The 14,328-nt window shown below is 34.9% G+C and overlaps 2 protein-coding genes across 8 annotated transcripts in view; one reads left to right on the top strand and one right to left on the bottom strand.

Moving 5' to 3' along the window:
- LRRC40 (leucine rich repeat containing 40) overlaps window positions 1-12,213 on the bottom strand; it is a 55,405-nt gene extending 43,192 nt beyond the window's left edge. For all 3 annotated transcript variants that reach the window (XM_032301476.1, XM_032301477.1, XM_032301478.1), the window contains exon 1: window positions 12,001-12,213. In XM_032301476.1, the coding sequence (XP_032157367.1) occupies window positions 12,001-12,151 (151 nt within the window). In that variant the 5' untranslated portion in view covers window positions 12,152-12,213. The remainder of the gene's footprint in view (window positions 1-12,000) is intronic.
- Window positions 12,214-12,276: 63 nt separating this feature from the next.
- Window positions 12,277-14,328, top strand: part of SRSF11 (serine and arginine rich splicing factor 11) — a 43,715-nt gene continuing 41,663 nt past the window's right edge. For 3 of the 5 annotated variants that reach the window (XM_032301487.1, XM_032301485.1, XM_032301482.1), the window contains exon 1: window positions 12,277-12,388. The gene's annotated coding sequence lies outside the window, so the exon portion shown is untranslated. The remainder of the gene's footprint in view (window positions 12,389-14,328) is intronic. The other 2 variants (XM_032301486.1, XM_032301483.1) reach the window with 2 other exon arrangements.

Below are 14,328 nucleotides of genomic sequence, written 5' to 3'. Positions count from 1 at the left end.
CCTACTTGTGATCTCTCTCTGTCAAATAAATAAATAAAATCATTAAAAAAAAAAAAAAAGAAATGACAAATCAACTCAGATTAGAATGTGAATTTATTGACACCAAAAGAGTCCATATAAATGGGGATGTTCATGTATTTGACTAAATATCAGTGTTACTCTTGAGAAAAATTTTTTTATAAGTTACCAATGAGCCATCCAGGTTTAGTTACCAACAAACATTTACAGAACAAAAAAAGAGGCAAGACAAAACAATACAAAACACACACAAAAAGGCAGAAGAAACTATATGATATGTACAACTCTACTCCTAAGAAAATATATAGAGCATTTGTGCATCTATTTTTCTCTGATACCTATATAGAGGTACATTAAGATGATTATAATTAATAAGCAATGTAATAACAAATTTTGGTGGGGATGAAGGCAAGGAGCACAAGAAATTTACAGACAACATAATGAAAATATCTGTTACCTGTCAACTACACTAAATGAATGTTACAATGTTATCATTATTTCAGATTTTTCTGTTAGTAAAATTTGTCCTTGTGGGAACTATCAAGGTTGATACTCCAGTGTTCCTGAACATGTATCAATTTGCTTTTCCAGAAATACTGACATATTGCTCTTTCTTTTCCCCATTACTGTTTGTGAGGTATCCCAATTTCTTCAAGAGCTTAGAGCATCAAGATTTATATCACTTTTCTTCTCCTACCCCAAACCAGAAAGAACCACTAAAAGTTACAAAAAGTCCTAATTATAGAGGAATTCTTTAGAGTTATCCTAAAATAGCTTACCAATGCATAAAACAGATACTATCAGGTAAAGATAAATGTCAATAGGCATATAAATGTGACAAAAATTATGATATAGTCAGGTAATTTATTTATCTATTTGGCTCCCCATCCGGCATGGAGGCCGACATAGGGCTTGAACACAATCCTGAGATCAAGACCTGAGATCAAGATTTGGACACTTAACCAACTGAGCCACCCAAGTGTCCTTCATTTACTTTATGTAATATTTAAAATATTATATAAAAAGTCAAATATATACATAAATTTAAAGAACAGTATAATGAAGTACACTCCATTATCCACCACCCACCTATAACAATTATCAACTCAAGTCCAGTCTTGCTTCATAAATAACCTCATTTTATAATGATATAAGCTACAATCACAAACTAGAAAAAGAAGAAATTAAACACAAAGTAAACAAAAGCAAAGAAATAAAGAGGGGAAATCCATGAAACAGAATAGATAAAAAGCAATTAAACCAATACCTGGTTCTTTGAAAATTGAAATATCACCTTAGATCCTATAGATGTTAAAAGGAAGAGACTATTATAAACAACTTCACATCTATAAACGCAATAGCTTAAATAAAATGAACAAATTCCCTGAAATGGGAGAAAAATCCACAACAACAATATGAAATCTGCGTAGCCTTGCATCTATTAAAGAAATTGAATTTGCTATTTTAAATATTGCCATTTAAATATTTAAAACATACTTAAACAAAGAAAACTCCAGAACCAGATGACTTCACTGGTGAATTCTAACAGACATTTGGAGTAGAAATGATACTAATTCTACACAGACTCTTTCAGAAAATGGAGGAAAGAACAATCTCTATCTCATTTTATAAAGCCAGCATTACCACAATACCAAAACCAAAGACATTAAAAGGAAAAGAAAAAAGAAAGAAAAAGAAAAAAGCTACAAGCCAAACTCCCTAATGATTACAGACCCAAAATTCCTTAACAAATTACCTACATATAAAAAATACATCACAACCAAGTGGTAATTACATCAAGAATGCAGGAGTGTTTTAACATATAAAGATCAATGAGATCTATCATATTAACAGAAAAAAGAAACAATGATTCTCAAGAAATGCAAAAAAAAAAAAAAACTGACAAACAAGATAAAAACTCTCAAAAAACTAAGTATTGAAGGGAATTCTTTTGGCCTAATAGCAGGTTTCTATGAAAAGCGTACAACTAACATCATACATAATGGTAAAAACTAGGTGCTTTCTCTCAGTGTCTTCTTAAGACATGGATGCCCATTATCACAACTTCAGAATACTACTCTGGGTCCTGACCAATGCAATAAGGAAAGTAAATAAATGGCATTCAGATTGGAAAGGAAAAAGTAAAACCATCTCTATTAGTAGAAAACATGATCATCTATGTAGAAAATCCTAAGGAACCTATAAGAAAATTACTTGGAATGGGTTTCGAGATTCCACAGAATTCAAGGTTAATATACAAAAATCAACTGTGCTTCTAGGTATTAGCAATCAATAAATGAAAAACTCTTTTAGATGCTTAAAGATTCTTAAGATACAGCATCTAAAACCATGAAATACTCGGGGCTAAGCTTGACAAATCAATGCAAAATCTGCGGTATGAAAATAAAAAATACTGCTGTGAAAATTTAGAGAAGGTCTAGATGAGCAGACAAATATAGCAAATTATAAACTAATTTAAGTTGTCACTTCTCCCCAAGGTGAAAGCTTGGGGATTCAGCACAGTCATAATCAAAATCTCAGATGGCGCTGCTACAGAAATTAACAAGCTGATTCTAAAATGTATTATCAAAATGCAAAAGAACTAAAATAAATTAATTTTTGAAACAGTAGAGAAAAGTTGCAGAACTTAACGATAATTGATTTAAAGTCTTAACTATAAAACTTGTCCAGACAGTGTATTAATATTAAGGATATATAAATCAATAGAAAAAATGAGTTCAGGAAAATTTCATGCAATAATATATTGTCAACCAATTTTCAACAGAAATGCCAACTTAATAAGAAAAAGTCTTCTTCAACAAATGGCACTGGAACTGTAAATTCATATAGATAAAAGAAGAACTTCAACCTTTACCTTATGACACACTCTAACCTTAACTTAAAATAGATGATAGTCTTAAACATGAAAGACAAAACTATAAAAATTCTAATAGAAAGCAGAGGAGAAGATCTTCACAGCTCCTGGATGGATAAAATTTCTTAGTACAGAAAAAGTACAAATCCCAAAAGAAAAGATAATAAGTTGGACTTCCTCAAAATTGAAAACTTCTGTTTTTCTAAAGAAATCATTAATCCTCAGACCACAAAAATATATTAGATATCGATAGAGATAGATATCTGAATACTTCTATCCCAAAACATAAAAGGTCTTACAACTTACATACAAATAGCCCAACTTAAAAAGAGACAAAAAATCTGAGCACTTGGTAGAAGATATACAAATGGCCAATGAATAGTTGAAAAAGATGCTCAACATCATGAGTCATTAAGGAAATGTAAATAAAACTATAAGGAGGTAGGCACTACAACACAAGTACAAGAATGGCTAATATCAAAAAGACTGACAATACAAACTGTTGGTAATAATCTAGAGCAACTGAATCTCTTATTTACTAGGAGCAAAAAGCTTGGTAAATTCTTATAAACTTAAATATACACTTACTACTATATGTCAAGCAATTCTATTCTCAGGTTTGTAACTTACCAGGAATGATAACATACATCTACACAAAGACTGTACTTGAAAACTCATGGTAGTTTTACTCATAACAGCCAAAAACTAGAAGCAAATCAAATGCTGATCAACAGGTGAATGAATAAAAAATTGAGGTGTATATATACATATATATGTATATATACACACAAACACATACACACATACATACAATGGACTATTACTCAACAATAAAAAAATATACTGATACAAACAACATGGAGGAACCTGAGAAAACATACTAAGCAAGAGAAGCCTAAAACAAAACAAAAATTGCAAATGTATAATTCCGTTTAAATGAAATTCTAGAAGCAGCTAATCTGTATTGACAAAAGCAGATCACTGATTGTGTAGAATTAGCAGTGAGGGTTGACTGACAAAAAAGGGGCTTAAGGGAACTTTTTGAGTGTTGGAAATATTCTATACTTTTTATTGTGATAGTGATTACACAATTTCATGTATGTGTAAATGTGTGTGTGTGTGTACGCATATATATACATCAAAACTCACTAAATGGTACACTTAAAATGGATGCACACATTGTTTGTAAATCATATCCCAATAAGGTTAACTCAAAATAAGATAAACGTGATGTAATGTATCAAGGCAATCTTATGTGTGCATATATTCATTCACATAGGTGTATGTATATATACATATATATCAAGGTATATATATGCATAAATATACATACATATATACACCTACATATACAGATAAATATATTTCTCACAAGATGTTAACTGTCACAAACAGTACTACTGGATACAACTTTCTGCAATGATGGAAATATCCTATACGCTGCACTATTCAATATGGTAGCCACTAGCTGCATACAGCTATTGAACACTTAAAATGTGGGTAAGGTGACCGAAGAACATAATTTTCAATTTTATTTAATTTTGGTTAATTAACATTTAAGTAGCTATACATGACTAGAGGCTTCCACACTGAACAGAATGGCCATTAACAAAGACTGGGAAAAGATCTCTTTGCATATTTTGGGGGGCATATTACTCACTGATAATAGTTAATTATAGAAATAGGGACTACCGATGGATTGATGCCAGAGAACTTGTCTAATATGGGGAAGGCACTTAGAGGCAGGTACGGTTAGAAACAGAGAAGAAATTTTTTTAAAAAGTTTAAAATGGTTTTTACATGGAAGAATAAAAGAATGTGTAGCCAGTAAACTACAGAAGCAACAAATCATGAAATTGAGAAATCTTTTTGGACAGTTTTGAACAATTTCATGTATATAATGATCACCCATAGTATATGCTATTTCCTTAAGGTGGAAAACCGTAATAATTCCTGTTAAGGTCTATATACTCATATACGTAGATTCCATCTTCTAAAAGCTTGTAAATATGTTAAACTATGATACACATGATGACATCCTGGATGTATCACTGACCAAAGAGAGAACTAAGCTTTGGTTTAAACTGTGCAACTAATCAAACTGGCCAGTAATCCAACATCTCTGGTTACCAATTTCCTTGTTGATTAAATGAGAGAGCCCCGCAGTAACTTAAATGCTAGGATAGAGCAATAGTAATACAAAAAGTCTTTTGCTAGGTGTAGAATAATATTTTAATATCAGCTTATCCTACAAATGCCATTCACTAAACCCTCTACCCAATTATGAGGATTTTATAAGAATCAACCAGTTAGGACTAGCACTTTGCAAGAGATCAGGGAAAGCTCACTGATAAACATTCCAAATTTCTCACAGTAGTTTATTCGTGGCAACCAATGGCCTCTTTACATTAAAGAAAGAATCCCCTACTGACTATTCACAATACTGCAGTGCCATTTTCAGACTATCTTTAAAGTTCAATAAGAAACAAATACAGTCATACACATATCCACACATAACACCTGAGTAAAATCGAATAGTTATATAGAAAGCATTAACTCAGTTTCAGCTTGAGTATCTTTATGTTTTAGAACACCTGAGTCATTGTTATATTAGAATGTATGAAGAGAACTGTTCTCTCTTGAAGTCCAGCAGGATACTGTTAAAAAAAAAAAAAAAAACCAACAATACGAAACAATGCTTAACATATAAAAAAGGAAACATTTTTTTACTAATCACTTTAAGAGAAAAACAAGTTTAAATTTGTATTTTAATTTGAGGGTATATTCAGTTTTACAGTGAAGATAAAACTCATTGAAACTATAATTGCATTCTTCTCAATCTGTATTTTTTCTGTGACAGTATCCATGACAGATGGCATTCACTCAACTAATGCTCCCATCCTTTCCTACCTAAGAAAACATACTAAAATGCAACTAGGTAAACATATTATATAAACATAAGTTTAAGTTCTGCACCAATTTATTAAACAAATTTTGGCACTGATAGTAACTTGAGATATACTTCTCAAGAGACTGAAACAATGAAGTTCAGAACTATTTTAACAGACAAAGAAATAGGAATGGTACTTTCAATTAACCACCTAGTTCCTTGTTTCATAACCCAAACAAGCAGATTTCCCTGAATTTCAGTATACTAAAAACCAAATGTTTACCTCAAGATTCTGTCATTGTATACAGATTAAAACACTTTCCTCTTGTTTTCATTTCTAAGAATGTTCCAGAATAGCTTATTTGGATGATCCACTCAATAGTTTCTTTCTGAAATTATTATTTTTTTAAGATTTTATTTATTCATTTGACAGAGATCACAAGAAACAGAGAAGCAAGCAGAGAGAGAGGAGGAAGCAGGCTCCCCGCTGAGCAGAGAGCCCAATGCAGGGCTTGATCCCAGGACTCCGGGGTCATGACCTGAGCCGAAGGCAGAGGCTTTAACCCACTGAGCCACCCATGCGCCCCTTTATCTGAAATTATTATTAAAATCTGATACTTCAGTTAATTATTATTAGCTGCTCATACAATTAAATTCAATTAAGACAACTAGTAGTCAAAACAGCGTTAAGCTAAATAGTAAAGCAGAACACAGTTAATACAGATTTAAGGACGGTTATTTAAAACTTGGGAAATATACGGTCATGTTACACTTTTTACTGTGTCATAACAAACTTCACACACTTTTTGGAAAAAGGCAAATTCTCAGTACCTTAAAACAGATGGCATGACATCTTGAGGCCTAGAAGCCCTAGACCTATTTACTTAATTCTACAAACGGAAACTAACCAAACTGCTCTCTGCAAAATAAGGGATAAGCTTATACCCATATTTCCCTTTCAAATAATATGGTTTCCAAACAAATTTAATTGGTTTAGAAAAGTATCCTCTTACCAATATTCTTGTCAGTTCAATCATGTGGTTTCCTTTAAAATTTACAGCATTCTTTTGTTACAAACTCTGGCACCTTTTTTTTTTTTTATTTAAAGATTTTTATTTATTTATTTGATAGACAGAAATCACAAGTAGGCAGAGAGGCAGGCAGAGAGAGAGGGGGAAGCAGGCTCCCCGCTGAGCAGAGAGCCCGATGTGGGGCTCGATCCCAGGACCCTGAGATCATGACCCGAGCCGAAGGCAGAGGCCTAAACCACTGAGCCACCCAGGCGCCCCTAGCACCTTTTACTTTCATTGAATTTTTGATGTATCACCCAAAAACATTTTCTACACCACTATCCTACCAATGTCATGTAACCACAAGGCAACAATCAATTCCACCTTACCAACTCCATCTTTCTTTTACCTGGTCCATCGAAAAAGCTACAGTATCTATACTAAACCAAGCAATGACATATTTCTGTATACTTGCTCAGAAAAGGAGCTTTCATTCAAAAATTTCCAGAATGTTTCTAATATTCTTCTTTGAAGTTGGTTATTAGCAGCTATTTTGTTTCAGCACACCTTTATCAGGAAGTTACAGAACTGACACTTAAGAATGATAACTTAAAAAAACTACCAACAATATTTGAACATTTTAGTAAATTATAGTAATCATAAGACCAAATATTAAAGTCATTAAGAATAATCAGATTATTCAAGTGACACCAAAAAATGCTCCAACAGGAGTCCAGCAGAACTCAATACAATTCTAAGTTTGTTTAAAAAAAAAAAAAGGCAAATTATATTCACACAAAAAACTTTAGAAGAAAAACCTTCAAAATATCAACAGAGACTAACCCTGAATGACTATTTTCCCTTTTTATGCTTTCTATAGATTATACTTTTCCTATAATAGACACAATGCTTTTATAAAGAAGAAAATGATAAATGGGTATTTTCATAAAAGAACTATGGCCTATCAAAAGAAACGGTACTAAAAGCTGTCAAAAGTATTCATTTCCGTTACAGGTAAAAATTGCTGTGTACAGTTAACACCCTATTAGGGTAATAAAATGTCTCACTACTCTTAGAGCTTCCACTAAGAAGAATCAATTCAAGAAGGCCACCATCTAAGAGAAAGAATAAACAGAATTTTAACTGCTTTTGGGTTACATACATCAAAATTAAAACCCAGGTTCTATTTTTCCAATACAGAAATAACGGACATGAGAAATTTTAAATTGCTGCATAAATATGGCAGGAAGAAAGACCTGGAGTACAACACAAAAATTTGTTTAACGTGCAATTCTTGATAAATAGATCTGAATAAAACATATTAAAATGCCTATGTGACTATAAATTGTTTGAAGTGTTAATTTACTTCTTCACAATATCTGGAAGAAACATAGATAGAAGGTATATAACAAATGCAATTTAAATAAGTATCTGTAACTCCCCACAGCATTCAAACACTTTCATATTTATTATCTCATATCTTTCATATAAAATATCTCATGATCTCTCATACATATTGTAAGCAATCACAAAGAAGCCATGTTTGATCACTGCTTTTGTACATAATTCATAATTATATGGTAATAATATTTGGAGATAATAAAAATAACAAGACTTTTTTATTTTTATTTATTTATTTGGAGCTACAGAGAGAGAGAGAGTGTGTGTGTGAGTACAAGCAGGGGGTCAGGGGGGAGGGCAGAGGGAGAAAGAGAATCTTTAGCAAGCTCCACGCCCATTGTGGAGCCCAATGTGGGGTTTATCTCAGGACCCTGAGATCATGACCTGAGCAGAAATTAGGAGTCAGATGCTTAACCAACTGAACCACCCAGGCACCCTAGGAAGACTTTTATAAAAATGAGTATATTTTTAGAAGTATAGCAATGTGTATACCAGTAAAAGGGACAAGTTAGTAAAAGTTTATCAGAAAATAGTGATCAATTTTCTACAATTACTTTATGTCAAAAAACATAAACACTTACATAGCTTTCATCTATACATCATATAACACAGACTTTAAAAAATCCTAAATAACAGGCCACTGGCCTTCTAAGCATCACTTAGTCATTGAACCCTAAATTACTGAACAGAAATATGCAGCATAAAAAGATAAGGACAACCATGCTATAAAGTAAGAAAACAAACAACCCAATTTAAAAACGGACAAAAGATTTGAACGGGCACCACACCAAATAAAATAAACAGATGGCAAACAAGCTTATGAAAAGATGTTCCACATCATATGTCATTAGGGAATAGGAAACTAAAACAACATTAAGATAAGACTACATACTTATTGGAATAGCTAAACTCTAAAAACTTGATAACACCAAATATCGGCAAGGATGTGGAACAACAGGAACTTTCATTCATTGTTATTGAGAGTGCAAAATGGTACACTCACTCTGGAAGACAGTCTGGTAACTTCCTATAAAGCTAAGTGTAGCCTTACCATGTGATCCAGCAATGACACTCCTAATTAATTGAAAATTGAAAATCACACCCACACAAAAACCTGAGCACCAAGAGCAGCTTTATTCATAAGTGCCAATAACTAGAAAAAAACAAACATGTCCTTCAAAAAGTAAATGGATAAAACGGTACATCCAAACCATAGAATATTCAGTGATAAAAAAAGAAATGAGTTATCAAGCCACAAAAAGACACGGAGGAAGCTTAAATGAATACTTAGTGAAAAAAGCCAGTCAAAAAAGTTACATATTATGCGATTCCAATTATATGGTATTTGGGGAAAGACGAAACTATAGGAGCAAAAAGATTGGTGGCTATCAGTCTTGCCACGACGAATAGGTAGAGTTCAGAGGATTTTTAGGGCAGTAAAATTGTTCTATAGAACACCATAATGGTGGATACAGGACATTATGCATTTCTCAAAACTCACAGAATTGTACAATACAAAGAGTGAACAGTAATGTGAACTATGGTTTTTAATTAATACTAATGTATCAGTATTAGCTCATCAACTGTAACAAGTACACTACATTAATGTAAGGTGTTAATAAAGGAGAAACCATAAGCTGGAGTAAGGGCGTATATGGGAACCCTGTACTATCTGTTCAATTTTCTGGAAACCTAAAACTATTCTAAAAAGACTGTTGTTCTACAATCTAAACATCGTTTTAAATGGTTAGTTGTTCGGGGAAAAGAATTTTTCATTACTGTTATTGTTAAAGTATAGGATTCTGAGAAAAGATAGGAGGGCCTTGTAAATACTGAAGGGCAAGATTTCAAAAGGTTTTTGTATGTTGCACTAAGAATTTTATACTGAATCTTGTGATATATGGGGAGTCATTAAATGTGAGTGCCATAATAAGATCCGGGTTTTAGAAAGATAATGACACTGGTAATGTCATTGGTAATGACACTGATTTAGAGTGTGAGACTTAAAGAAATCCAGGAAAGTATTTAGGAAGCTATTACAATGTTTACAGTGATAGCAATAAAAATGTTAACAATTTTTACTGTGCACTTTTTATGTACTAAGTACTTTGTGTACTTGGTAATTAAACCTTAATAGGCCCTATTATCACTACCACATTATAAATGAGAAAATAAGGTACAGTGAGATTTAGCATCTCAAAGTTACATAAGCAAAGATGTGCAGATAAAGAGCATGGCTCCATAAGGGGCTATACATGGTTCAGAATTACAGTGGTTTGGGTGTCAAAGGTTGAATGACAAGGGCTGTTGAAGGCTGTAGCTAGATAAACATCTTCTACATTATGGTAACAAGGACTTCTTTTTGATTTATAAGTTACAAATACCATGTGCTTCTCCCATTTATAGTTTTCTCCTCTATGAAATACTATACATCCACTCATTCAACATAATTTTTTGAGTACCTAATATGTTTTGGTATTGTGGTAGGCTCTGCTTATACAATGATAACCTAAATAGCCCTGGTCATGTCAACATGGAGTGAAGAGTCAAAATTCATTTGCTCCCTTAAACTTTTAATAGACAAAATCATCTGGGTCCAATAAAAAGTACATTCTAGTACAGCACTTAGTATTTGGAAAGATTCATTCACTCACTTATTCCTTCCACAAACACTGAATAAGAATCTATTACGAACCAAGAACTGTTTTGGTTGTTAGTGATACAACAATGAGTAACAGAAAGCTCCTTGATTTCATGAAACCAACATTCTAGTGGGAGAGTACGTAAGACAATAAACAAATATATAATATAAATTCTGATAGTGAAATGTTATTTAAAAATTAAACAGGTAAAAACAAAAACCAACCAACCATAGTGTTAGCAATGATATTTATTGATTAGGGCAAGTTAGGAAGTGTGACCTTTGAGCAGAGTCCTACAGGAAGCAAAAAGCCCTAGTCAGGTAGCAAGGAATATGTTCCAGGCTCTGCGAAAAACAAATGTGTATGTAAAGCTGTAGCTTTAAGATATTTATGTTTCCTTTGATTAAAAGCTTTTCCAAATAGAGCAGAGATTTAATGTCATATACCCTTTGATTTGTTCTGAAAGTATTTGCTTGGTCCACTCTATACATGACACAATAAAGAAGCAATCATTAAAAAGAAAATGGAAGGTTTCAATCCCAAATAGCCTAAAACCTGAATTTATTTTTTTTTAAGATTTTATTTATTTATTTGACACACAGAGATCACAAGTAGGCAAAGAGGCGGGCAGAGAGAGAGTGGGGGAGGGAAGCAGGCTCCCCGATGCGGGGCTCAATCCCAGGACCCTGAGATCACGACCTGAGCCAAAGGCAGAGGCTTTAACCCACTGAGCCACCCAGCCGCCCCTCAAACCTGAATTTAAGTAGAGAAAAACATTACAGGAAGAATGCTATATTCTCTCTTCCCACTTCCCACTCCCTCCCTTACACAAGAGACAATCACAAGTGCATTTGGCTACTATTCATTCATGGTACACAGGTGCTTGCTGATCTTTACTAGGTTTCTGAGGATGGTCCCAAATTGATTTTGTATGGCATCTATCTAGATCCTCAATCTAGGAAATATGCTCATTATTCCTGAGAAAAAGTAGGAACTGAACGGGCCTGACCTGACCAGTGGGAATATGATGGGTGCCTCAATTAGAGCCCGAGGGTCCTGGCTAGGAGACTGTGGCAAAGATGTCAGAAGCAGGCCAAGGAAAGGGAGCTTGCCAGGGGCAAGTGCTTTCTAATAGCGCAATCTGGTCGTACCTCTGGATCTTACCTTCACTGAGATTCCGACCCGACAGGTTTAACTGGCCGCTCTTCCTCGCTGCCTTTAACAGCCCCTGAGGTACTGAAGCATCAACCTCTCTCCTCTCAGCTCTAAAACCCGCTCGGGTATTCTTCTCCGCCACTCCCTTCAGGCGCGACATGTTCAAACCTTTGAGTCCAGAAGCAGAGCGCCGCACGTGACGTTTAAAGGTGGCGCCGGCGTGCTACCCCGCCCCTGCCGTGAGCGCGCGCCGTGCGCTGTGCTCGTGGCCTTGAGCGGGGCCTTCGCTCTTGGCGGCGCGGCCCCGATGTCGTCACCGCCAGTGCCTGGGGTGGAGGGTAGAGGAGCCCTTCCCGTTGCCAGTGCCTGCCTTGTGTCTTGCAATTACTTCGCTCAAGTAAGTGCGTTTAACGGGCTGAAGAGGGGTTCTGAGGGTTTATTGTTTGTACTGTTATTGCAACTCCAACCTTCTCGTCTGCGCTCCCGCCTTGACGAGGGTGTCAGGGAAGGGTAACCTTCTCTCCTCGCTTGGCCTGAACGTGGGCCTTGACTAAAACTTGAGACCTGGGTGCGGTCTGAAGCCTCTGCGGACCCTAGTGTGTGTTTGTCGCTTCTGGAGGTGGCGCGGGGACCTTCGTCCGGTGTAACAAATAAAACATTTCGGTTCTTCGCGCGTACACCCGGACTCCTAGAATTAGTTCGCCTTGCCTGCTGTTGTATTTAGTTTGTAGCCCAGCATAGGAGGGAGTGTGAAATGGAAGGGCTGGCATCAGAGGAGAAAAAAGAAAGCTTAGTGATGAATGTTCTCTCCGCTATAGTGACAGTTTACAGAGACAGGTGGAGATGCAAACTTTAGTGTAGCGAAAACAGCTTGGACTGTGAAGCCCAAATGTGAGTTCGAATTCCAGCTGCTTCTGTAGCTGACCAGCCACGTGACTAACTTTAGGAGTTTATTCGGCCGTTTTTAAAGCTTACTTCTTTTTCGTGAATTTAGGGGTAATTCCTATCCTATTTGTTTGTTTTGTTTTGTTTTGTTTTAATAAGTGAAGATAGAGCTTTAAATATTGAGTGCTTCGTGAGGAAAGGGGCTCCAGGATAGAAAATGAAAATTTTGTTCAGTATTGTCGGTATTCCTGGATAGTTAGTTTCTGTCTGAAATGTACACCTGTATTGATTCATTCAACAAATAATTAGGAACTCATCATCTTCTGTACTGTGTTGAAGTGATTCTGTTTCAGAAGCATATACCGGGAAATATGCTCCTAATCTTCCATTAACTTGGGGATCAGTAGGATAGGATGATGGCCCACTGACAAACTCAGCAGAGTTTTGCCTGAGTCCAGGTTCTTGCTACCTGTAAAATTCGGTTTTTAACCCCCTCTCGTTTTTACTTCTTGGTTCTTTAGAGTTCTTTACACTAAAAATGAATAGCAGAAAAGTACCAGTAGTTATACTACCAAGCAAGAAAAGTGGGTTTTAATGCAAGGACCCTAGTTTTTGCAAGGCCACTAATAGGCCTCCTTCCCACCCCAAGTTTATCTTGACAGTAATAATTATTGTCACCTTCCTGAGCTGTGACAGCTGTAAGTGACAACCTCAGTGCTGATAATACCTCCTTAGCTATCTCTTATTCAGCACAATAACCAATTTTGCAGGTGAAAAAATTGAGGCTGAAAGGGATTAAGGAACTTGCTGAATGAAAGTCACAATTTTCTGTAAGTGATTTAGGCAAGAATATGAACCTAGGTCTCCAAAGTGTTGTTAATCATGATTTACCTATTGGCTCTTACTTCATCATTTTCAGTGCCTTATTCCTAGAACCACTTTAAGGGACACTTCAGCTATGCTTTAAAAGAGGGGCTTTTTTGGGTTTTTTTAGAGAAAAAACTTTTCCTCTTTTGTAGGACGCAACAGCCTACCTTTGGAGGAGGAACTGCTCAAGTATAAAAGTTTACAGTAGCCACCTCTCCCCCATCATTGATTCTTTTTTTAGTTCAATATTTTTAAAAATAACGTGCAAGGTATAATATTTTCATTTATTGTGCTTCTACTTGAAGTTAAATATTTTGTATTGGCATGTAATTTTAGTAAACATTGCTGTATTTTGTATAAGAGATGCATAATTCTGTTTAATGGCAAAAGAATTCTGAAGATCCAAGTGACTGTATACTTGTGGTAAACTTCGATAGATACACACTGACATATATAAAAAATTTTACTAGTATATATCCATAGTACATTGTATATACCTGTGTAGCAAATACAGATTAAGCAACTTGAATTGAGCTGCTTTAATGAGAGAGTATAGTTATATATACTATATTTGTGGGACTTAAC

The sequence above is a fragment of the Mustela erminea genome, chromosome 10 (assembly GCF_009829155.1).
Source record: "Mustela erminea isolate mMusErm1 chromosome 10, mMusErm1.Pri, whole genome shotgun sequence".
NCBI lineage: Eukaryota > Metazoa > Chordata > Mammalia > Carnivora > Mustelidae > Mustela > Mustela erminea.
This window is presented reverse-complemented; position numbering and strand designations above follow the sequence as displayed.